The 24,762-nt window shown below is 40.1% G+C and overlaps 1 protein-coding gene across 2 annotated transcripts in view; it reads left to right on the top strand.

Annotated features, from left to right (window-relative positions):
* GPR158 (G protein-coupled receptor 158) overlaps positions 1 to 24,762 on the top strand; it is a 199,224-nt gene that overhangs the window by 10,003 nt on the left and 164,459 nt on the right. For both annotated transcript variants that reach the window (XM_065050719.1, XM_065050718.1), the window contains exon 2: positions 7,051 to 7,156. In XM_065050719.1, coding sequence (XP_064906791.1) covers positions 7,051 to 7,156 — 106 coding nt within the window. The remainder of the gene's footprint in view (positions 1 to 7,050; positions 7,157 to 24,762) is intronic.

Raw genomic sequence — 24,762 nt, 5'->3', positions numbered from 1 at the left:
AAAACATGCTCCTTCTGCTTTTTTATGACTTAACAGTACAGGAAAAAAAATTCTTCTGTAGATTCAGGATTTACAACATGTTGTTACAATGAAATATTATAACTACTGAAACTATCAAGATAGCTAGTAGGTTGGGAAAATAAGCTTAAATCAATTTCTGGCACAGATTTCAAGGCAAACAGCATGTCAACAAGCAGTGGTACTGGAAATTAAGACAGACATGAAAGCCTCTTAATTCAAACCTCTGACCTGACAGAAAATCCTTCATGACATCATTCTTCAATGATTAATTCATACAATTCAACTAATTCTTTCTTAACTACATGTTAAACATGAATGTGCAATTCTTAAGTATCTCTTTTGTGTAAGGACTGTAAAATTGTGGCAGGAAAACAAATATTATTGTTATAAGTAGATTAACAAAATCTACTGAGGTGCCAGATGGTCCACAATTACCAGTAATATTGTTATTAACTTATCACTGTGGCTTGAGTTCAGCCAGACAGCATTACAGTGTGGATGAATGTGTTATCCTGACGAGCTGATTCTGCTTTTATACCACTGATATTTGTCTTGATTGCTTCTATCAAGATAGCAGACCTGCAGATATTCCCAGTTAGTTCAATAAATATAACGCTTGCAGGTCCATATACATTCTAGGAAGATGTGTTCTTCCATATGTTCCATTTTTTGAATGCTGAATCAAAAATAGCTGAAAAAGTGGGTGGCTAAACAGACTGTGCCAGCTACTGTATTAATCACAGATGAATTTCAGAACTATATCATCATGTACGTATTAGTTTATTTGGTGTAATAATGGTGGGATACCAGTCTGAGATGGTGTTTTAAAATGGCAACACATCCCAAATGAATGCAGAAAAAATCTTGTACCATCGTGATGCTTTCTGTAAATGCCACATGTATGCTTAAAGAAACTTTTCGATCCAAAGCGTTATATCCTCGAGTAGATGCAGACCCTGTTCTGCCTCAGCAGAACTGTGATGTTACCATGAAGCATGAACATATATTGTAGATGTCTAATGAAAAAATAATGTGCACCATGGAGGAAAAATACAAAGCCCATGGCAGATTGTAACTGTCAGGAGATACTGTTTTCATATGCCTGCCTCTCAACAGTACTGTTTTTCCTTCCAGAAGACTTTCATCCCAGAAATTCCTAAAACTCTGAGAAAAGGAAAAAGCAGAACAACTTAACCATGTCAGAAGTTCAGGTTGTGCTACTGAAAAACTGCAGACAGAAGAGTGTAGGTAGAAATCTTTGTATTGAGTTCATAAAGACTGGGTTTTGCGAAAGACAAATATTCTTGTGAGAAAAGTTTTTAACACAAGAGATGCAAGGGGAAAATGCATTTGATTTCAAATGGAAGAATTTTGGAGTGTTTCTGGAAGTAGTATTGTGAAAATATTTTGAAATTAGATAATTTTCAGGCCTTCGTGGTTTAACAGGGGAGATCCTGATGAAAATCAAGCATAAAATGACAGTGCATAAGAGGTGGAGGCAGGGTCAGGTAACCTGCAAAGAATATGGAGACACACTCTGAGCATAACTGTGAACATGGGCATCTTGTATCAGAAATAGTGGGCCAGCAGGACTAGGGAAGTGATCGTCCCCTTGTATTCAGCTCTAGTGAGGCTGCACCTTAAATACTGTATTCTGTTTTTGGCCTTTCACTACAAGAAAGACATTGAGGCTGTTGTGGAATGAGTTGAATGCACCTCACTCAAAAGAGAAGCAGCAATATGTTTGATGTAACAGTGGTTTGACAAGATTTTACAAGTTCAGTGGCAATGTTCACTTTGTTAATTACTGCATCGAGGAAACATACAGTGGAAAATTGATTTGGCCTTGAGTTAGGATGTTTCACACAGAGACTGGAGATGTAAAGGTTAAGGGAAACCCTGCTGTCAAGTCGTGAGGTTCAGAATGGACCCGCTTGCTTTCTAAACTCCTTAAGGAGCCTAGGTGTGGCTAGGTGCGGTCTTAGTCTAGACGTAAACTCTTGACCAAGTCTTAAAGATAGAGATGCAGTGAATAAGGATAAGGAATACAGAGGTTGTGATGATTAATATTGGGTGGCTACATGGATTGGTAATGTTTCATTAGTATCAATTTGGCATGCAGCCAAAGTTATCAAGGCAAAAATAAAAGTTACTGTACTACAAGGTTATGTGTGATATTGGTCTCTTACCAAAGGTCTGCTCTTTGTAAAAGATCTCTCTACCTCAAGGAGCTACCTTGGGAGGTATTCTAGTCAAGGTGAGATCACTGCCATACAGCCATGCTGCCTAGCAGGAAGAGCTCAGAGAAGGCTCAGCTAGGCTGTCATTTGTAGGATGAAGTGGGTGGCTCGTAGTCAAATCATATATGTGGCAGGAAAGGTATGCATGAGAATCCCTGTTCCCACAGCTTCTGTTCCTTGATGAATCAGTCTTGGAAAAGCCACCCACTATTCCTATGTCTCTCACGTGATGGGTGTTCCAAGCTCAAATGCATTGGTACTCACTGTGTCACTCTGCTCCTTTGCTGGTAAACTATAGGAGTTCATGGCCTAGCCAGGGCAAAGGCCTCAGCCTCCTCTGGAGCCTGTACCAAACCACTGCCGGTCTGGTCAAGGGTGTAGAGCGCGCCTATCACAAGCACATCCAAAGAAGAGCAACAAAGCTGGGGAAGAGTCTGGAGCACAAGTCTGATGAGGGAACTGGGGTTGTTTAGCCTGGAGAAAAGGAGGCTGAGGGGAGACCTTAAAATCATAGAATGTCCTGAGTTGGAAGGGACCCACAAGGATCATAGAGTCCAGCTCTGTCCTTGCATATGACAGCCCCACCTTAAAACTCTCCACAGCTACCTGAAAGGAGGTTGCAGCATGGAGGGTGTTGGTCTCTTCTCCCAGGTAACAGTGATAGGATGAGAGGAAATGGCCTCAAGTTGCATCAGGGAGGTTTAGATTTAATGTTAGGAAAAATTTCTTGACCAAAAAGGTTATCAAGCATTGGAACAGGCTGCACAGGGAAGTGGCTGAGTCACCATCACTGGAGGGATTTAAAAGATGTGTAGATGTGGTGCTTAGGCATGTGGTTCACTGGTAGATTTGGCAATATTAGGCTAATGGTTGGACAGGATGATCTTAAAGGTCTTTTCCAGCCTAAATGGTTCTGTGTTTCTGTGATTCTATATATGGGTGGGGTGAGGGAAACCAAAGTCTGTAAGGGGCTGAATCTGGTGAGGAACATGAAGGGCAACAAGAAGTAAATATACTGGTAGCAAAACTGGGACTGGAGAGAATGTGGGGCTGATACTGAATGGGGCAGTGGACTTTGTGAGAGAGGACATGGAAAGGCCAAGGTATGTGATACCTTCCAAGAACTATTAGCTGATCAGCCTCACCTCTGTCCTTGGGAAGGCAATGGAGCAAATCTTTCTGAAAACCCCTTCTGAAACACATGAAGGAGAAGAATGTGATTTGGAATAGTCAGCATGGGTTGCTGAAGGGAAAAATAGTGTTTAACCAATCTGATAGCCTTCTGACTGGCCTCCAGTCATTTATACACAGTATTGATAAATCCTGGGGTTGATCCTGGAGCCAGTTCTGTTTAACATTTTCATTTGGTGGTCTGGGCAATAGGCTAGGATGTGCTCTTAGCAAGTTTGCAGATGCTAAAAATTGGGAGGAGTGGCTGACAGACCAGATGGTTGTGTTGCCATTCAAGGAGACTAAAACAGGCTGGAGAAATGAGCAAACAAACTTAGGAAGTTCAGCAGAGAGAAATGCCAAGTGTGCCCCTGTGGAGGAATAACCCCATGCACCAGTACATGCTGGAGGCCTAATGACTGGAAAGCAATTTTGCAGAAAATGCCTGCGTGGTCGTGGTGGACACCAATTTGACATGGACCACCAATGTGTGCTTGTGGCAAAGAAGACAGCCTCCTGGGCCATGAGAGGAAGAATGTTATCAACAGGTTGAGGAAGGTGATCCTTCCCCTTTACCCAGCCTGCTGAGGTCACGTCAGGGGTGCTGTGTCCACTTCTGGGCTTCCCAGTACAAGAGGCCTAGGTGTACTGGAGTGAGCCTAGTGAAGGGCTACAGAAATGATTAAATATTTGAGCATCTGACAGACAAGAAGGGCTGAATGAGCCAGGACTGTTCAGCCTGGAGAAGAACAGGCTCCAGGAGGTGGTGAAGTCTTTGTGATTGGAGGTATTAAAAAACCCAACTGAACTGAGCCTGCTTTCAGCAGGTAGTTGGACTGAATGATCACAAGAGACTTCTTCCCATGACAGCTGATTTATGAATCTGATTTTCTCATCTATTTTGAACAAAAATTTTATCAAAGAGTTTTCAAATGATACAAGTTATTTAATCAATTCTGATGTGAAAAATCCAGAAGTACACTTCCTTTCTTTCCAGTAAGTGGCTCTGAGCATTAGGATGCTGTCCTGCCTTCTGCTCTTGGCCTGCAACAACCTGTGACTAATTCTCCAATTTGCACCATGACTGGTACAAGGCCATACATGAATTCTTGTTCAGTACACTTACTGTCCCTAATTCCTATGGCTTGGATGTGTTGTCTTAAGTAACCTCTAGGTAAGCTTTATTTTGAAAATTTTGATGTCCCTTTGTGCTCACACTGTTGCTTCTACAGGGCTTGCTCATGGTACCACACAGCAAACTCTTAAGATGTTTTTCCTCTCCTAGCGGTGGTTAGTTTACCCTTAATTTGCAATCTGTACCCCTCTTTTCACAGAAGTGTTTGTAGAGGGAAAGAGGAGTTTCCTCTCCTACCAGTTAAAAACAAAATGTATACAAGAGGAAAGCTTTCCATGTTAAGGAAATAAAGACCTATTTCCCTAAGGTGCTTGGGAGTCTCCCAGGTGATTCTGTTGCAGTCCTAATAAGGATGAATCATCACTCCTTCTCCTGCTGTATAAACAGATTTCTTTAGTAGTCAGAATGATGCTAATGTTTGAGAGACCCTTGCCAAGGTGCCTGGTGTATAATATGAACTAGGAGAGCAAGGAGTAGCGTTGGTCCTGGTCTCACTGCCTGCTTGTGCCTGTGTGCAGCCACTGTGAGACTATTCACCTGTGTAACAGGTCCTATCTTCAGCCCACATGCTAATATTTATGCTCAGAAAGGTCCAGAAAATATTAGAAACTTACCTGTTGGGATCTGCATGTGACCAGATGAGGAATTAGTTACCTCTGGTCCTGTGGGCATCTGAGACAGATACCTTGTTATCAGGTTAAGATAAGCTTGTAATCCACTGACATCAACATCTTATAAAGAGTTAGCCTGTACAGTGTGGCAGTTTTTCCCTTGAGGTCATTGGTCACTTGCAACATGGAAAAACCAGTTCATTGGGGTGGAAGTGTAGTTTTAGCAGTCCCTTGAGCAGCTGTTGCTCAGAACAAGAGTGGAAAGACACAAAGCTGTAAACTGAAAATATTTCTGAATATTCTAGAAACATGGTGTGTGCTATTTTAAATTGAACTGTCTAGAACCAGCACTTAAATATTTGAGGTAATTTCTAAGTGTGCCCAGCATCAGATTATTTAGATTCTAGGCAGGAGACAGAGGGGGATGAAGTGCAGCTATACTGTATAAATTCCTACTGGCTATCCTACATAATTTCCTAATGTATTCTTCAGATCACTTAAATGATGTGCCTGTGTTTCTCCAATGACTGTATAGCATGTCTGAAGATGTATGTTCAAATATAGCTGTTGCGGACATTTTGCACTTGGTTGTACTGGGACCAGGCATGAGGGAACAGTATTGTCCTGTTTTCGATGAAGGTCACTCTCTTACTCCTGTTTTGATTTGTTCGTAAGTGGCCTCTTGAATACATGGCTGTGTAGCTTTTTTGTTATTATTAGCATTCTTATCTATACTGAGCTTTAAGAGGCAACATGCTTTGGGGTGAGTGAGGGGTTCTTGAGATAGAGGTTGGGCCATGCCCTTGGTAGTCTACAGTCTGAAAGGAGGGATGATGGTGTTTGTAGTTGGGGAGCTTCAGACTGTGGAAACCAAAATTCTTGTCTAAAGTGTCTGAAAGGGTCAACGTAGAAGGAACGATACTCTAGATTTAAGAAATCCATGCAAAGCATTCATCCGTTGCAAGTGAGTCTGTGTAATGATCTAACTACCAGCAGTTGCATACTGACATTTTTGCAAAGTCCAGACAGCAGCGAAGCAGTTACGGATACGTGCTTTCACAAGGTGACGCCATACATGTTCTACATCCGAAGTAATTTCATAGGTTATTTTGAAGAGAATAAGGAAATTTTTGAAGGCTTTTTTTGATATATGCAACTACAGTTACAGCTTTTTTTATTCTGGTGATTTCTGAGTTGTTAATATAATAGTGTTGGCTTTGAAATTGGATTGTCAGCTTTTCATTAAAAAAAAAAAAAATTCTAAGGGAGACTGTTGATGATGAAAACTTGAGTGTTCTTGGCATAGAACTAATACAGTTCAGACAGTCCTTGAGGATCTGTGTGTGTAGGAAATGGTTTTTTTGTTTGTTTCAGAGGCATCAGTGGCCTATTCCTGGCTTGCACTGCCCTTCCGATGGCAAACGGTGCTCCCTGGAGCAAATGGGAGGATGTCATTGTCACTGGGCATGGGGTTGCGGTGTGGTGCCTGGTTCTGTATTCGGGGTCAGCCGGGGAGGTTGGTGGCCTTGGAAAATGTAGTGCAGGTCATTGTGTTTATTTTGGCTTTTTGTTTCATTGCAAAATGTGAAGGACATAAAGTGTTTGAGTGTATAGCTTATACTTGCTGCCTTACATGTAGTGCATTAGATTTACCAAGCTTTTGTCATAATACATCTCAATAAGGTCTAACGTAAGAATGTGTGTCTGCAATCATGGCTATGGGAGCACAAAACTACTCTATTTTCAGACATTTCATCAAATTCCCTATTGAGAAGAAAGATGTAGTTCTGCTTTGCAGGCTACAGCATCATAAAGAAGTTGTTAAGCTATTTCTGTAGTTGCTGTGCTCAAGGCTGTTTTTCTCTCGTTTCAGGGGTGTTGTCAAAGTCGACATCAATCTGCAGAAGGTGGACATTGACCAGTGTTCAAGCGAGGGCTGGTTCTCCGGGACACACAGATGTCATCTCAACAATTCCGAGGTATGTCTGTCTCTGAGAGACTGAGCTACACTTCAATAACAAGTCTTGCCACTATTAATAATTTTCTGTAGTATAAATGCTATCTCTTTTATAGACTTTAAATGTGGTTTGTAGGCAGAAAAAAATCTTTCTGTGCAAAGTGTTACAGCATGCATGAGTTTCAGGAGTGCCTGCATTTTGGGAATATTGGTGTTAAATAAAACAGAAGCGAAGTTATTGTGCAGAAATAACAGCTATAGGGAAAAGGAATACTACCAGTGACATCATTTACGAAGTTCTGCTTGCAAGTCAAACAACTATTTTACACTCAAAATCGTCTTTTAATTGTCGGTGTTACTTTTGGACAACCTTGCAAAATACAGTAAAAGTAGCTGAAATGCTAATAAAAATTATTCAGAAAAACATGGGCTTTTGGTAGAATGGTACAGAATAAGAGGCAGAATGGAATACTGTAATTCTTAATAGAAATGCCAACATTTTGACAGAGCTGACTAAATGTTTCTGTTCAGCTCCTTCCTGCTTCCCCTTTCTTCTGAAGGTCTGTGTCTGGCTCCATCTGTCAGCGTGTTGTGGATTATTCAGCCTGGCCAGTCGTGTGTGTTCAATGAAACTTTAAAACAAAATACATTCAATGATTTTTCTTTTCGTTATGACATATGATCTTGTTTTCAAAGGCTCCAATTTGTCTTCTGTGAGAGGAGGCATCTCATACACTTCTATGTTTTCAGAAGGAACAATTAAAATGTAGGGAAAGTTGATGGTTATCAACCAGAAGTCAGGAGATGTTTGCTTGATTTGTTATAAAATGCCAATTTATTGAAGTCAAATCTGAAGTTCGGAAAGGAGTTGGTTTTGACGAATTCATCTAATATTTTTGAGAAAGAAAAACTCAGATTATTTTTTTTTTTTGTAAATGTACTTTTTGCTATTTTTCACTTGATTTTTTCTTTTCTTAAAATAAGAAATCAAGTAGTCTTTGACACAAAGACTAATTTCAACTGAAGCATTTCTGCAAATGGATTTTTTTAAAATTGTCAAGTGGTTTTTGACTTCTTAATTCAAGGCAACACTTTTAAAATATCTCATGTTTCTTCCTGGAAGAAAATATAGTTTCCTATGAGGTCTGGTAAACCTTGTTTTTTAATATATGCTAGTTATGCTGAATGTGACTGTATATTTTGGTGAGTGCCCTTCCTTTGCCTAATAACTTATGAGCAAAAATGTCATCAGAGGGGTGTTCTAAGTGGCATCTCTTGATGCGACCAAGAAGAAAATGGGGGGGGAAAAAAAACCCTGTGAGAAGACTAAGAAAAACCAAGGCAAAAGTAAAATGGAGAAAATGAAGAAAGATTGGTGATGGGCTTTAACACACCTCTGGTCTGGTTCAAAGCCCATTGTCTGTATTGTGCTCTGAGTCATGCCCTGTATTCTTAATATGTAGGAAAGCAGAATCTGAGTCAGACCAAACTGGGTATAATTCCACAATTACACTTCTCCAAATCGGAGTCCTTAAGAGTGTGTCCTGGAGAGAATGATGCAAAAAACTGCTCTCTCTGGAAGAATTTGTTGGAGAAGGGTGAGGGGAATGACAGGATATCTTTTTTCTTACTCTTCACAATTCATTTTCATGGGAGTAAAAAAGTAGCTTTTATTTCTCTGTAGAATTCACTCTGATTATGAAAAAGGGTTTTCTTAATGAATATGGCATTCAGTAAAACCTACCATTTATTTATTTATTTTAGTTACGGTTGCATATGAGGCAAGTGGAGTGTTGTTTAGAAAACAGTGCAGAATGAAATTCTACATGAAAGAGATCCTTAGGGGTTACAGTACGTTCTCTGTGACTTGCAAACAAACATTTTAATTCCACAGCCTTTAGTATCTTAGTGGGCAAGCTGGAAAATCTTACCTCTATGATTTGGTCTCTTACTGTGCATGAGAAACTGAAGTGGCTGTCATGGGCTGCTGATGCAGAGACCATCTCCACCAGTTTTGAGCCACAACTGGGTTCTTGGCATTCTTCGCTCTCCTGCTGAGAGGGTGGTGGGTGTTTCCTATCCGCTGAAGCAGAGAACAACTTTTATTTTGTTACTCAAAGTGTGTGTTACGGATCAGTTCTTCATGTTGGAATTCTGGGGTGTGTTGTTGTAAAGCTGGCTGCGCTCAGCAAAGTTTCTTTGCAGTGCTTTTATTTACCAGACTCACTCACACTGTTTTTACTTTTTTTTTTCTCCCCTCTCCCTGTTTATTCTGCATAGCATTTTCATTGTTCTTTAGAGCTAACAAAGGCTGTTCTACATGGTTTACAATAATCTTTTTTGTACAGCACTTCTTCTGCTGTTGAGTCCAACCTGATATATCACTACAAAATCAGAGCTGCTTTGTGCTCTTTCTGACAGTAGGAAGCACTATATTTACTGGTGTTACAAAGGATGTTTTATTCTTCATACTGGACAGCTGCATGTTTTTGTTTCCATTAGCCTACTGCGATGCTGCAGTCCATAACTGAGTTCCTGTGATGAAAAAAGGAATAAAAATATACATTCTAGGGTGGAAGTCCTTTAATGGGTGATGCTGTCTATGTGAAAGTGGCTCATGTTCGCACTTTGAGGTGTTATCATGGGTGAGGAATGCCACTTCATGAATGGCTTTTCAACTTGTATGTAGAGCAAAAACCTGCCATTTGTTGTTCTTTCTCCATGGCACTTAATAGAGTGTTAAATCAACAGGGCTGTCATGGCTAAGAAAAGGAGATATACAGGTCTTCCAAACCTCCTCCAAAATGAAAGTTGCAAGCAGGGAGTGCCTTTCCTTATTGTGCCTGAAGAGGATGAGACTCGTGGTTTAATAACAGTGACCTTGGGGATGAGGAGTTGCTGGGAACAATCCATAGAGACACTTTCTCTCCTTTTACCCTATGGGCACCACTTCAAGAGAGTTCAGTCTGATGGAGACGTCTGTTCTGTCTTTACAAGCAGATATCATATGCTGCTTTTCACATTTTATTTCATTGCGCTCTACTCTGTGGAAAAGGGTAAATTACATACTTGTGAAAAAAAGATTTCCACACTGTTTGCCTTATAAATGTCAATGAAATTATATTCCCCATCCTTTCCTTTATCTTCTTGGAGGCAGATTCAGAAATACCTGCTGACACTGGAATGCGCTGCCCCAGATTACAAAGTCTGCCTCCAGGACAGTGGGGAAGAAAATTGAGATCTCTGGATTTCTAGTTCTGTTTAAATTAGGCCCTCCTTCCCCTCTTTAGTTTTAAGTGACACGAGTATTTAGTGCAGCACAGCCTTTCTGCACACTGTGGCAAGCCTTTGTCATTGTGAATCTAGTCTGGCTCTGAAAGTCTGTTTATTGTATAGTTCATGCTACATGGCGAGGCTATCAGTGCCATTAAATCTAAGGCATAAAACTCAGTATTTCAGAGATGCAACTCCGCTCTTCCCTGAAATTTTGAAAATATAGCAAGTGGCAGAGAAGGGGAAGGGAGTGACTTAGGGAATGGACAAGAGGAGAGGAAAAAAAAAAAACAACCAAGTTATGGGTGACTAAAATGCTTCTTTGTCTTATGTTTTAGTTAGTTTTATAGTGGTTAAAATCTACTAGACACATCATAGGCCATTTTTCCTATTTTCTGTGCTGTCCTGAAGTGTTTATCTTCTAAGTAAAAATCAATTGAAAGGAGGGAGATGGAGGTGCATTACAGTGAATATAAACATATGGTAAACCAGTGGTCTGTATGTGCTAGACAGAAGAAAGGAAGGAATGGATGGGACTCAACTTCTTCCAGAAAACAGAGATTGTTGCTGGAAGTACTGTACAGCTTTCACATGCTCTGGCACAGAATCACTAGGAGATGATGCAGCTGTGACATTGGGATTTGGCTTTGGAAGGTCATCAAAAGTAACCTGATGATGTGATGGGGTAGTTGTAGTGTCAGTCCTTGCTTGAAAGAAAAACAGTATGTGTTTGGGGCATTAAAGAATATTACTACTTTAATACACAAAATGCTTAGACATACTATTCTTCCTGTTCTCTATCCTTAGATTTAGGTGTTGCTCAGAAGGTGGATTGGTGGCTCTTAAATATCTTGCATTATTGAATATAAAACAAAAGCAAGAGCTAGGAACTTTGGATTCCCAATTTTGAAACTGACTACCCAAATTCTTAATGTATAGTCATGCTTTTTCTGCTGATGGTTCTCTTTCGTGCACAGGACCCATGTATCTGTGATTTCGTAGCAGCCTATATGAACTGGGAGAAGAGTGCCCTTCTTCAGCCTCAGGATGATGGGAAACTGTCTAGTGTAGGCATGAAGCTGGGTGAGACTTCCCACAGGAAAGCCAAACTGCAGCAGTGGCTAAAGTCCATTTCAGTTCTGATTTATTTATATTTTTTTTCCCCTTTCTTGTTTTTTAACTTTGTCAGCCAAAAAGAGGCTGATGTCCAGGTGTTCTTGTCTTGACCTGGGGGAAGAAGGGACAACTCATGGTGAAGCACAGAGAGGTACATTCTCCTTCCCACCCTCTATCTTGACATTCAAGTAGGGAACAGTTTCCCTGAGAAAATACATAGGCAAGAGATTTTGATTCTGCGGAGCTGAAACAGGTGAGGCAGGTAATATTTTCAGGGTTAGAAATAATGAAAATGAGTTGGGTAGAGAACAAAATTTTGCAGATAATTCTGAAATTAACAAACACCAAAAAAAATATAGTTACCTGATAACAAATCCAAAGTAATTTCATTCTACAGGTAAGGCTGGTGATGTGCATAAGAAAACACACTTTTTTACCCTGTTTGAAACCTTTGAAGATTTTTCTTATGATATGTTAGATTCCTTCCCCATACGTGTTGGCGGCAGCTGCTGGCACTTTTGCTAACAACTTTAGAGCCCTTGTTGAGACACCAACAATAAAATCAAGGCTGAGGAGCGTCTCAAGAAATCAGCTGTTGTAGCCCATAGAGCTCGACCGAATGCTCCCAGCCAGCAGCATCAGCCTGTGAAAAACGACAGCGGGCTCCATGCGGTTCCCCATCCTTAATGAGGCTGCCAACAGCTTGCTGTGCGAGGCAGGCTCAGCTGACATCCCTTTGGGTTTCAACAGTATTCCACAAATGACAGCGTGCAAAAATATCTAGAGGGAATGAGAGAAGCAGAGTAAACAAAAAAGCTGCATTGCTGTCTATATGTAGTGTGTGTATATCTGTGTTTGTGGAAAGATGCCTAGGCATACTGTGTGTGTATTTATTCTGCACAAAGACAAAACCAATTGAGAAAAGAAAACAACTGAGCAGTACAGCCAAAATCTTTTTTTTCTGTTGTTTAGCAAAACATTTGGGACCATCATATTTTTTTATACTGTACATAGTGTTACAGAGAACCAACTGAAAAAGGGGGAGGTGAAGGCTGATTAAAAATGGGATTGTGATGGAGACTGAGTTGAGAGAGAGGAAAAAGCCCAGGGCTTTCCAGGTTTTTCAAACAGATGCTTTCCAGTGCCCTTATCAAACTGGGAAAAGGCTATTAATGCGCATAATCTGTGGGAGGGGACTCTGACAAGAGACTAGCATCCAAAGTCATAACCCAGTTGGTCATATCCGGTACCGTCAGTTTTGATTATTACTTGAATGTATTTTCTGTCCCACCCACTACGAAAAGTGCAGCGAATGAGAAAAAAAATTGAAAAGAAAGCTGTTTGTTGATTCAATCTGAATGAACAGGGTTTATGGAATATAGTTAATTTCTAATCTGGAAATAATCATCATCCTTGGAGCTACATCCAAAACAGGGGAAGAGAAGTACCCAAACCGAGGTAGAGAGCTTATGTCAGGATGTATTTCCTCTTAGAAGAAAACAAGATCTTCAGTGGTGGAGTACAAATGCTAAAGCTATATTAAGTTCTGGACTACAAGGGCAATCTGAGACAGAAAGGGGAGCAGCTCAGTTCAGTACACAAATAAGGAAAATGTAGCCAGCACATTGTGGATGCGAGAGCAGAACAGCATATCTGTTCTCTCACACTGATGGCTGCTCATACAACTCAATGTATTTGAAGAGCAAGCAGTAGACACAGGGAACAGTTTTGACGCTGTTTTAAAAATAACTTTGCTTCATCTGTGTTCATGGGAGAAGTTCCTTTACAACTGTATACCTGATCTAATCTGGCTCTCCCTCAGACATGATTATATAAAATAAGGTGGAAGTTTGTCAGAGCTTTCAGTGATAAATAAGGTGCAATAAAAAAACAACTTTGGGTTTAAGGAAAAGCCAGGTTTCTTCGCTACAGCATCTTTGCCTTTTTAGAAAAAAAAAAAAAAAAAAATTAAATGACTGCATTTTGCAGGAGCTAGTCTTGATTATCAATATTTTCTTCAAAATAAGAAAAGCTTTGCAACAATTCCTTTCATCCTAGTTAGCAGTGTTAACTTGAGCTTTAAATTAATCCGGGTCAGTTCTATTTGCTGCTCTTTTCCTGCCCCCAGAGTTAAAAAGTGAAAAGCAGTGTATGGTTGGGAGCAGGGAGGTATCTGGTTTCTCTTGCAGTTGACAGGCGATGATAGCATTGCATCAATTACCAGTTCTTCTAGATTTATTGCTACAGTTTTCAAATCCTTCTCTTTCGGATAGAGCATCCTGTTAGGCAATGCCAATTAGCTGAACTAGTGGTTTTCCTCATTGTGTTTGGGGAAGGAAAAGAGGTGACGCCCAGAAGTTTAGTTAGCTGGGTGGACATGGACAAAATATACCTGGTAGGAGCAAAGGGGAAGTCGCAGAGAGGGACAGGCACAGGGGAGAGCTCTTACTGGTAGAGAGACTGAGAAACTGTGACTGGGGCAAGAGAAGGAAGATCAGGGTCTACTGGGAGCCACAGAAGACCTTGCAGTAAGGAGCCTGTGGGCGGTAGCCAGGCTGGACCCTTATCCTTTGGCAGGCTGGCTCTGAGGTACCGTCCCCAGATGTGAAGGGGCGGTAGCTGTATCAAACATAGGCATAAACAGAGCACAGCTTTGTTTAGGGCTCTCCTTTGTTATCACTGCCTTCAGAGGACTATATGATATCTGAAAAATGTGTCTAGTAGCATTAAGCACAATTAGATAAATACACAGCATTTTGATATCAAAGCATCTAGTCCATCCTGTGTGAGATTTGATATGCTTATCTTGGAAATTACACAAATACTCCCGTATCTTGTGAGATAATACAAAGACTCTTACCCCCATCTTACAGCTGGGATGCAGAGGAAGAATGGTTATCTCCAAGCTGATAGACACTCTGACTCAAATTGGGTGTGATTTCCAGGAGTGCACGTTACCCCCTCCACGATCTGCAGAACGGCATCCCCAGCACAGGAGCTGGCGGGGAGCCCTGATGTGCTCCAGCCTGGATCATCTTTAGAAGGGGCATTTTGGGGTGCGTTACAGAATGCATCCACCCCACGTTTTAGATACTTCCAGGAAGAGTTAAGCAGCCTGATATATTTTTGAAGCCTGTGTCTGACCAGCTGTGCGTTTTTCTGAGTGATGTTGATTTGTGATAGCGTTCTGGTCAAAAATCGAGCCACCCAGCCTCCCCTTAGCTAAACACGCTGTTGCTGCACTTGCTGTCATTGCAAAGGACACCAGCTTCCTATGAACTGTGCAGACTTTGTTCCTGACTTGCATACTTACTGTTTGCTTACTCAGGCAATGTACTGCAGAGGTGTTTTTTGGTTTTTGAAACAGAAACAGAAAAATTCTGCTCATGCACATATTCTACAGTTAATTATTTTTGTTGAAAAAACATGAACTTGAGCAGTAAACCAATGGAAGGAACTCATTGACAGCCTTATTTTAAAAAAGCTTTTATTAAATGTAGCAGCTGGTTCTCCTGTGTTTTTATACTTCATGATACCTACACAAGAGACAAGTTTAATTTAGCCTTGAGAAGAAAGTTCGCTCCTCTTTTTCTATAACAAATTAAAATTAGATGGAAACCCTATTAAAGATCCCAAGATGAAAAACTAGAGAGAGTAGCTGCTGAATCTTCATATTCAAAGCAATGTACTGAGACATAATAGCCTTAACGGAAACAAACTAATTTAGTGTTGTTTTTGGAGCCCAATTTTACAGCACTAGACATTAAAATACCATCATTTTTGTTGATGACTTCTGGTAGGAGGTGAATGTGTTGTGTTTGTTTTTTTTTTTTTGCAAATGAAGAAGAGCTGTGCTTGGTTGACATATGCTTTTGTTTAGATCGTGGTAATTCATGAGACTTGTTGTTCTAGTTTGTATTTGCCAGTACTGTAAACCGATGGCTGTCAGGTCATCCATTCACCGCACAGGGGCTGGTCTCCCAGAGATTTCTCAGTCTTCACTAACCTTTACTTTCCTTTGTGTTTCTTCATTGCTTTGTCACCCTGTGCTATTTTATATAATGAATATATTGAGCACCAGTACTAACATGGGAATGCAGAACATTTGATTTTTAATCTTTATCTTTTTGAATACTGCTTCTCTTTTTTATGTTTTGGCTAGCTTGTAAGCTGTTACTGAGCATTGCTGCTTTTCTTTCCCATTCATCTCCTTTAAGGGTTTTATTCTTTCTGTCAGCGAATAGGTAGTAAAAGAATAAACACTTCTCCCCCAACAGTTTATGCGTGTAAACTTCTTAAGATAAATATTTACCATCTTTGATTCCTCCTGTACTGATGGTGAGGAAAAGTCGGTATTACGTAGAGATAAATAGGACAATTTTATATTTGTAATAGTGAACTGTTTTCTTCTTGCAGCAGGATCAGAATTCCTCTGCAGCTAAATTTAGTCCCTAGATTTACCACAGTTATTGTTCACAGGGCAATCACTTTCCATTTACTTGCTCAAAATAGTAGGATTTGCTTATTGAGCTCCACTCTTTCTGTCAGAATATAGTGATTACTTTTCTATACCACCCATTCCATTTAATAATTCTGTTAATTTTTTCATCTTTCACATATGGTTGTCTGGGGAAAAAAATTCATGGACTGGTATAGCTATGGATTTTAATTTAGGTGAAGTGAGTCCTGTAACATTCATCTAACAGTTACGGTCTTACATTTGAAAATAAAGCTAACTAGGCTGGCCTGACCTGACAAACAAATGGCGTTTTCTCTGTAGCTGATAAATCAAACTGTTTGCAACCCTCAAATATTTTTTTGTGTATTTTTTTATAGATACATACATAGATTAGCTGTATATAAATGTGTGTGCATATGAATGAACATTTTATAAATACGCACATCTATCTATACATATATAGGGAATTGCAAACGACTTGGTAATTTACATGTAGGCATCCTGCTGGAACTGTTCAGTCATGTTCCAGAGTCTGGGGAGATGCTGGTCCCTGTCTTGCACCTCACCCCATGCACCAGTACAGGCTGTGGGGCTGGATGGCTGGAAAGCAGCTTGGCAGCAAAGGCTCAGGAGCTGCTGGTGGGCATCAAGGTGACCATGAGCCAGCAATGCGCTCCTGTGGCAAAGGTGGCCCATGGCCTGCTGGGCTGCCTTCAGCAGAGCATTGCCAGCTGGTGGAGGGAGATGGTCTTTCCTCTTTACCCAGCCTGGTGAGGCAGCATCTGGAGGGCTGTGTCCAGATCTGAGATCCCCAGAAGAGACATGGGTGTACTGGGGTGAGTCCAGCAAAGGGCCACCAGAATGTGTAAGGGTTTGGAGCACCTCTTTGAGGGGCTGAATGAGCTGGGACTGTTCGGCCTGGACAAGAGGAGGTCCAGGGCGTTTTATCTGTGTGTGTAAATACCTGACAGGAAGGTGTAAAGGAAACAGACAGACTCTTCTCAGTGGTAGTCAGTGACAGGACAAGAGGTGATGGGCACAAACAGAAAACTTTTTATTTCTTGAAACACTGTAAGTGTAGTCAGACAGTAGAACAAGTTGCCCAGAGATATGGTGGAATCTCCATTGTTGGGAGTATTCAGAACCTGAATGTACATGGCCCTGGGCAACCTGTTTGAGCTGAGCCCACTCTGAGCAGGGGTTGGGACCGGGTGGTCTCCAGAGGTGCCTTCCAGCCCCCACCGCGGTGTGATTCTGTGGTCAGCTCTTTCATCGTTTGCATGATTAATTTCTCCTGTCTGATTTATATCTGGAGAACATGGTGCCCCTTTTGAGCTTTATATTTCCACTCTGTTTTAGTCATATTTATGTCAAGACTCTCTTCCATTGCCAACTGCTTTTGCTCACCAGTTATTTTTTTTAAACTTCTCATAAGGGTGTGAAGATATGTATGTAAGTTTTGTGAGAAATCATTTACTTCTGATATTTTTTCCATAACAAGTTCAACATTTTTTTCCTCCTATTACAGTAGAAGAAATGGAGTAAGTATATTCAGATTCTGATTTTTTAGTTAATAGCTGCAAATATACGTACTTATTTACTTTCAGAACTTCAAAAGCTGATTTAGTAGAGATAAAACTAAGATTTTTGAATTATGATACTGACTTCCTGCTTGTAGGGTTGAAATATTTGATATATATATTAAACATATACACACATACTGTCCAAGTGTCTAATGGTTAAAGCTTTGGAAAGGGGGAAGATCTGTAATATAGATACGGTAGGGGGATTTATTTGAACAACCTACGCTGCATTATAAAATGTGTGTTTTCTAAACATAGTAAATTAATCTACAGTGAATAAGATACTGTCCTAGACTTAAGAGGACAGTTGCTAGGGCTGCTCAGTAAATTGTTACTCGCTTGTTTGAAATTGACATTTTGATACCTGTTTTCATCCTGAGATGGAGTGAAACCAACACCAGTGGTACATTCTCCGGAATAAACATATTTTTAAAAATAAGTATTAATTTGGAAATATAAAAATATGTATTTCAGGGAGCTGCTCTAAGAAATTGTATAATTTGGAAGACTGGTAAAACTTGATGAAAAATGACCATTAGTTTTAATCCTTTCTTATGCAGAAAAAATGAGCAAAAGGCGTTGTGAGAAAATCCAGTTGTATGGTAATGAAATACAGCTTAGTGAGAACATTTTGAGAATTTCTAGAAACCCGTCTGCCATTCAAAGTCCCACCAAAACCATGTCCTTTTTCCTCCCTAAGGATTTAGAAACTTTTGATACCATTTCTCCAGTTCTGTCACCAATCATATCTATCTTACGCAGTTGGAGAGTCATTATGGTTTTTAGCTCAGGCAAAACAGCTTGTCTCTCTGCCAAGAAAGGAAGTTAAATAAAGCAGAACTCCTGGACTCGTGAAGTTTTACAAGACCTGGTAAAATATCTTTACATTCCAATGTGTACAAGATGTGGCACAAAGTGGTTTTAAGCATGTGAGAGCAAATATTTGCCCTCCTCCTAACTCCTAAATTCATGTTGTTCCAGAGCACTTCAAAGTGAATACTGCATTACAGTAGCCGAAGGAGGGATTTCTTGGTAGTTCAATTTTGCAGAATTTTTATATGGATACCTAATAGGGTGCTTGTTTAAAATAAGTGTCTAAATAAAATGGTCAAATCATCCTGATATGAATCCTCTGGAATATTTTTGTGAAAAACTCAGACTGATTCCCCCCCTGCCCCTCTTTGGTAATGGAGTTAAGTTTAATTTTGAAGTTGGAGTTTTCTGTGTAATTATAAAAAGCAATTTTTATAAAGTATTACTCAGTAAGCCACTTAAAGAAGAACTATTTTTACAGGTTCAATGCATATTTCAGTTATGTTTCATTTCCATGGGTGATTGAGAGTTGCTTTTAATTATGCATCAGTGGATTATTTTAGCTGCTTTCTAACATTGCTTATCAAAAACGATACATTATAACAGTCATTTTTGTTACAGGTGTAATCTAAAAATATTTTATTCAGTGATTACATGATTATAAGGTTTCATCTGAATATGAGGAGAAACTTCTTTGCTTTGGGGGTGCTAGAGCACTGGAACAGGCTGCCCAGGGAGGCTGTGGAGTCTCATCTCTGGAGACATTCAAAACCCGCCTGGACACATTGCTGTGTGATCTGCTCTGGTGAACCTGCCTTAGCAGGTGGGTTGGACTGGATGGTCTCCAGAGGTCCCTTCCAACCCCAGCTATTCTGTGTGATTCTGTGTGATGTTTTGCATCTTTATCATTGTCTTGTTCTGCACCAAATTTAAAAGTTTTTCCCTGTTTGTATATCCTTGTTATACTGCTCAATGGTGAATATGTCAGAACACCTGGAACAGATAAGAGATGCATTAATCTTGAAGTCTTCACTGCTCACTGAATTTTTCTATAGCCCTTGAGTTAATTCTGTGTTGAAATGTGTATGTATGTTAGACACGAAGTGACTGCCATGTCTGGCAGATGTGTGAAGGAGAGCAGAGTTGGTGTCTATGTCAGCAGGATCCTATGGCTGCAGAAGGCTCCCCTTAAGCCAAAGCTACAAGCTTCAACGTAGTGAAAGAAGAGAGCTTGAAAAGGATAAATCCTGTATAGCATCTGAATACTTACTTTCTAAGTAAGAGTTACATGACAATAATAATGCTGTTAACATTGTTAACAATAACTCTTATTTACAGTGAGATAACCTGTCACTTGTTGATTGCAACCAGCAAACATTTGACTTTCTGGTCTTATTCCACTCAATTTGTTTTCTACAAAGATATAAACACTGTTACAAAGAACAGTTTTTGTTTTCCCTATTATTTCTTGCCTTAAGTCCCCTTTGTGTTGCAAGTGTATGTTTATAGTTACCCATTCAGGTGTTCCTTAGCTTTATGATTTCATAGCAATAGCTTTACATTAGCAACTGGTGTTTCAGTCTGGAGCATGCAAACCCTTTCACTAATATAATTTTAATCCTTGTTTGATCCTGAAGAAGAGAGGCAGCAAATCTGAGATCTCCACAAAGATGAGCGGAGCCGCAGACCTGTTGCACTGGCCCTCAGAGCCCCTGTTGTGCCTTGTTCTATGACCCGCTTTTTCGAGCATCCTCTGTAGTGAGGTGTTTTAGATCTTGGAGGCATAATGAAAGCAAATGGGTTATGTTCTTCACTCTTGCAACAAAGGCTAATCAGCTCACCATTCAGTGGATCATTCTCCCTTTATCACCTTCTCAGGTACTATTGATCTTCTTGTTCAATTTAACCATCAGTACAAGTGACATACTCTTAGTATAGCTCTGTGGACACGGTCCAAATTGTTGAGGTCAGACCAGTTTCTGACAGGGATTCAGTCTGACATCTGGAGCACTTCTGTGGGGGTTAAAAAAGGACTTTAGTTTCTGCTTCCTCTTTTGGAAAGGAGAACACTTTTATTTTCTGAAATAAAATAACCACTTACCTTACTAGTGGTATTTTCCTTTGTTTTTGGAATGACTGCAGTCAGATTTTACCTTTCAAGAGGCAGCTTTGTGTTGATAGGCACCACTGTAGTGATATGTTTTTAATATTTTCTTTCAATTTATTTGAGTGGAAGTGAAATCTGATTCTGTGTAGTACCTGATACAGTGGGACTCTGGGCTTGTTTGGCCATCTTGGATGTTACCAATAACTGTTTTTGCCTTTTGATAGAGTGCCATAATTGGGACAATTAGACCCTTTCCCTTTTACCTTCTCCCCCACCAAATCCCACACCACAGTTTGCCTGTCTGGAAAAAAAAAAAAAAACAACCCCAAACTACTGTATACTTTTGTGCTCTTAAGACTGCTGTTTAATTTTGAATAGGAATTTCTAGCTTAGCCTAGCCTTAGTTCTCGATTGTATTTGTGGCTTTGGGAAGTATGCAGATGTAAATGAGGCTGTGTGCAACTCTTTGCCTTAAATGTGTTTTTGCTTTTCTCCTCTCAACGCTTTGGAGTTTCAGCTTTTCTTTTAAATTCTATTTCTGATATCTTCTATTATTCTCTTTCTCTTTTTTTTGTTTTCTTACCAGCTTATGTAGGGCCTCTATTAAATATGCTGGGATGCACTGGGTGGAAGTGACTTTTGAAACTGGAAACGAGTGTGTTGTGCAAGTGTTTTGGTGGCTGCTGCACCCTCCCTCCCACCCCGGCCGCCTCTTCTCCCATCTGCTTGAAATCCCTTCTGAGGGGCTGTATGGGGTCAATGTATAATTATGCATTTGTTTATGGTGTTTATTTTGCTGTGATGAATGTGAGTGCAAATGCCTTGTAAGCTGGTGATATTTGCACTGTTAACCAGAAAAATTAAATCCAAATACAGTCCAACTTCTTCTCTTTCTGGTTTTCACGTGCAGACCAGATACTTCGCTGGAGGACCCTTATTAGGCTTTCATGGGCTGTTGGGATCCGGGCAGAGGTGTTTTGCTTGAAGTGGTGTGGTCTGTGTTGTATAGTTGGTCAGATTATATTATCCACTACTCCCTTTTGGCTTAAAACATAGTCAATAAATTCACAGAAGTGCCAAATCATTTAATCATATGTACCTTTGGTCCTGTTACTCTTTCAGTTGCTGAGGGTTTTTGAATGTCTTCCTACTCCCTCCTTTGATGTCTTTTCTGCACTAAATTGGCTGAGAATCTTCCTAACCCAGACAATTATACAACAGTCCGGCACGATTTTCTTTAGTCTAACCTCAGTAGAGAGCTTTCCACTTCAGAGCTCGTTTCCTTTTTGCTGCAGCCACTCATGTTTGTGAAGTTTTTGCCATTAACAGCATAATGTGTGTGGAAAAAAAACAACCACCCACCCCAAACTTCTTTGAAACTTTAAATTGTTACTATTCTGTAATAAATTTCAAGAAGGCAGGAGTGGATGTGATTGCGATAAGACTTCTGGTTGCCGGACTGTGGAGCGTAGGCCGGTGGGTCCCCAGGCCGCGCAGGACAAGCGGCTGCAGGCGGCACTATGAAGGTCTCCGAAAATGAAGAAAAGGCAGCGTCTGGCTCGCTGAATCAGCAGCTTGTCCCTATTTTGAACCAGTTCTGCTGATATATATGAACACTCTTCTTAGCATGGCTGAACAGAAATAGAACAGTAGTAGAAGGAACTTCTTTCCCCTCTTGTGTCTTCCTCAAACTTGTTAACTTGGTGGACAGTCAAAAGCCTAATTCCTATTAAGCTTGTCTCTGTAATGAAAATCAAGGAAAGACATCTGGTGAGCCTCTGACAACTTTCTCTGTGACTTCTTAAACATCCCCGCTACTTTTCAATTATGGAATTAGCCTTGTTTATTTGCTACATTGCATCTTTTTGAGAGAAATGAGGCAATGCATTGGGGTGCTCTGGCAGCCTAAGAGCCTTGTGGGAAGCACCACTGGACTGGTCATATCTCTCTCTCCCTGAAAATAGTCTGTAAGGAAAAAAACATCACTAGATTTTGGATGCTTGCCTGAGACTGCCGGTTTGGCTTTTGGAGAGGAAAAGCTACAGATGTGAACTGAGTTGGTCTTGTTCAGAATAGATGCAGGAAGTGGAACCTCATAATAAGAGTCTTAGACGATGTTTATGCAGGAGACAACAGGTTTTTTTAAAGCAACTTGCACAGTTTGCACACTGACCTCAAAACACTGTGGCCAGGCATCTGTAAGGAAAAAGTCCAGGTTCAGATCAGTGGACATTAGACTTCTTTAACTTGGTCTTAAAAGCATTAATGCTCAGTTTATCAGCACACCTAAGGGAATTAGGGCAGAGGATGCTTGTGCTGTTGCTGTGTTGCCAGTGCACCTTGCCATGTGCTATTGCTTTGTAAACACAGCTCAGCATTTTCCAGGTCTCGGTGAGAAGATCCTTTCTTAGTTTTTTTTCTACTCGCATTAAAAAATTACAACAATATTCTATCGATAAAATAAAAGGTACTTTCAGGTATGAGAAGTAATAAGGAAAAGAGATCAGCAGGCTTCTTAGCTAAAAAAAACCCCAAGTATAATGGGAGATAAACAAGAGCTTCTTACTTGAGGATGTAATTATTTGAGAGAGCATAGTGAGGATATTAACTAAACAAATCAGATGGGGAGAAAGCTGTTTTATTAAATTTCAAATATGTAAACACTGAGAAGAATGCAGTACTATTAATTTAATTGTTTTCATTAAAGTAAACGAACCATTCTTATTCAGTAGAGCACTATATAGGAAGCTGTTATAATGTAAGCTAGAACTAAGTTATATTTTAGACTCTAAATTTAGACTCCCCTCATATAAAAATTTCTATCAGGCCATTTTTTTAACTGGAAAATTCCTGGTTTTAATGTTAACTTTAGGTTATCCAGAACAAAAGTAATGCCAAAGCTGTTGTGTAATAAGACATTTTTTACCCAGTAGGGGTATAGTTCTGCTGTTACAGGAGACGGGATTCCTAAGAGGTTTTCAGAAAAAGCAGAGCAAGTAGCTGTTCCCGTAGAGATGATAATGAGCATCTCTGAACTTAGTGATCTCAGGGTTTTCAAGTACACCATATCTGCCCCCTTCCTCAATTCATACCTGAGAGCCACGGTAACAGTTTGGTCAGTCCTCTTCAGCTGCTGGAACAAACCTTCTGAGGGATCTGGTACCAATTTACAGCATGATCACAGAAATTTGGCAACTGTTAATTTACATTTTGGGATGGCATGAGGACAAGAAAATCGGCCATGGTTGAAGAGTTATGTCTTGTTTTACTCCTTTCTCACTGACATTTGACTGTTAAAGTTTGTATTACCAAGCCGTTTATAAACCTTGGAGTTCATGGCAGAAGATGCTAGGAGCAAAGAATTAACTGTAAGTCTAAAATGATGCAAAAACTATTGTTAGTGCGTAAGCCTGGTGTTACTCATCAGAGTACAAGAGTTATTTAACTAAGTGTGTATAGAAAAACTGGTTGAAATTTCAGAGGAAATTCCTCTTACCAAAAATGGTCTTTCTGTATTGGGAAGTGCTTCTGTGCTCCTGACAGATTTCTGCATGTACTATGTTACTTTATATGAAAGTGGAGTAACTTTAGTGGAGAAGCTGAAAATCCCTTCCCCTCTGCAGAATGTCCTAGCAGAATCTTACTGTAGAAGAGCCACAGAGGAAGAGTCTTTTGGTTGTGAGGTGAGTGTCATCCTTTCAATAATAGTTTAAAAGATTTAAAAAAAACAAACAAAATGAGCCAAACAAAGAAACCAACCTCAAAAACAAAACAAAAAACCAAAACAAACAACAACAAAACCTCAAAACCAAACAAGAAATCCCAGACATAACAATATTCTTGATTGTTTTTGTTTTTGTTTTATATTAGTGCTTTGCTTTAATTTTGGGCATTTGAAACACGAGTAACACATTTTATTTATCGTGAGGTGGTGGTGGAAACTGGGAATATATTTTTTTCAGCAAGAAAATCAGGGTTCCGCATCTTCCTTTAGCCGTCCACAGCCCAAAGAAGATTTCAGGCCAATCCAAGCAAAATACTTTTGCTTCAGACACTGGAGTGGAAAAGTGAGTGAAGAGATCCAATTGCAGGAGCTCCAAGACATGCAGCTTTAAAACCATTGCAATTGTGTAAAAGTTGCACGAAGAGCATAGGAGTCAGCAGCACTGCGTGTGGCTACTGCACGTAAAGTCAACAGAAGCTGGTCTGGTGTAGATCTTGGAGATGTTCAGCTTTGCTCCTAATTGGGCTGTGCTGCTGTTAATCTTCAGTTCAGG

Source organism: Columba livia, chromosome 2 (genome assembly GCF_036013475.1).
Source record: "Columba livia isolate bColLiv1 breed racing homer chromosome 2, bColLiv1.pat.W.v2, whole genome shotgun sequence".
In the NCBI taxonomy this organism is placed as follows: domain Eukaryota; kingdom Metazoa; phylum Chordata; class Aves; order Columbiformes; family Columbidae; genus Columba; species Columba livia.
The sequence above is the reverse complement of the archived record's forward strand: the minus strand, read 5'-3'. Positions and strand labels throughout refer to the sequence as shown.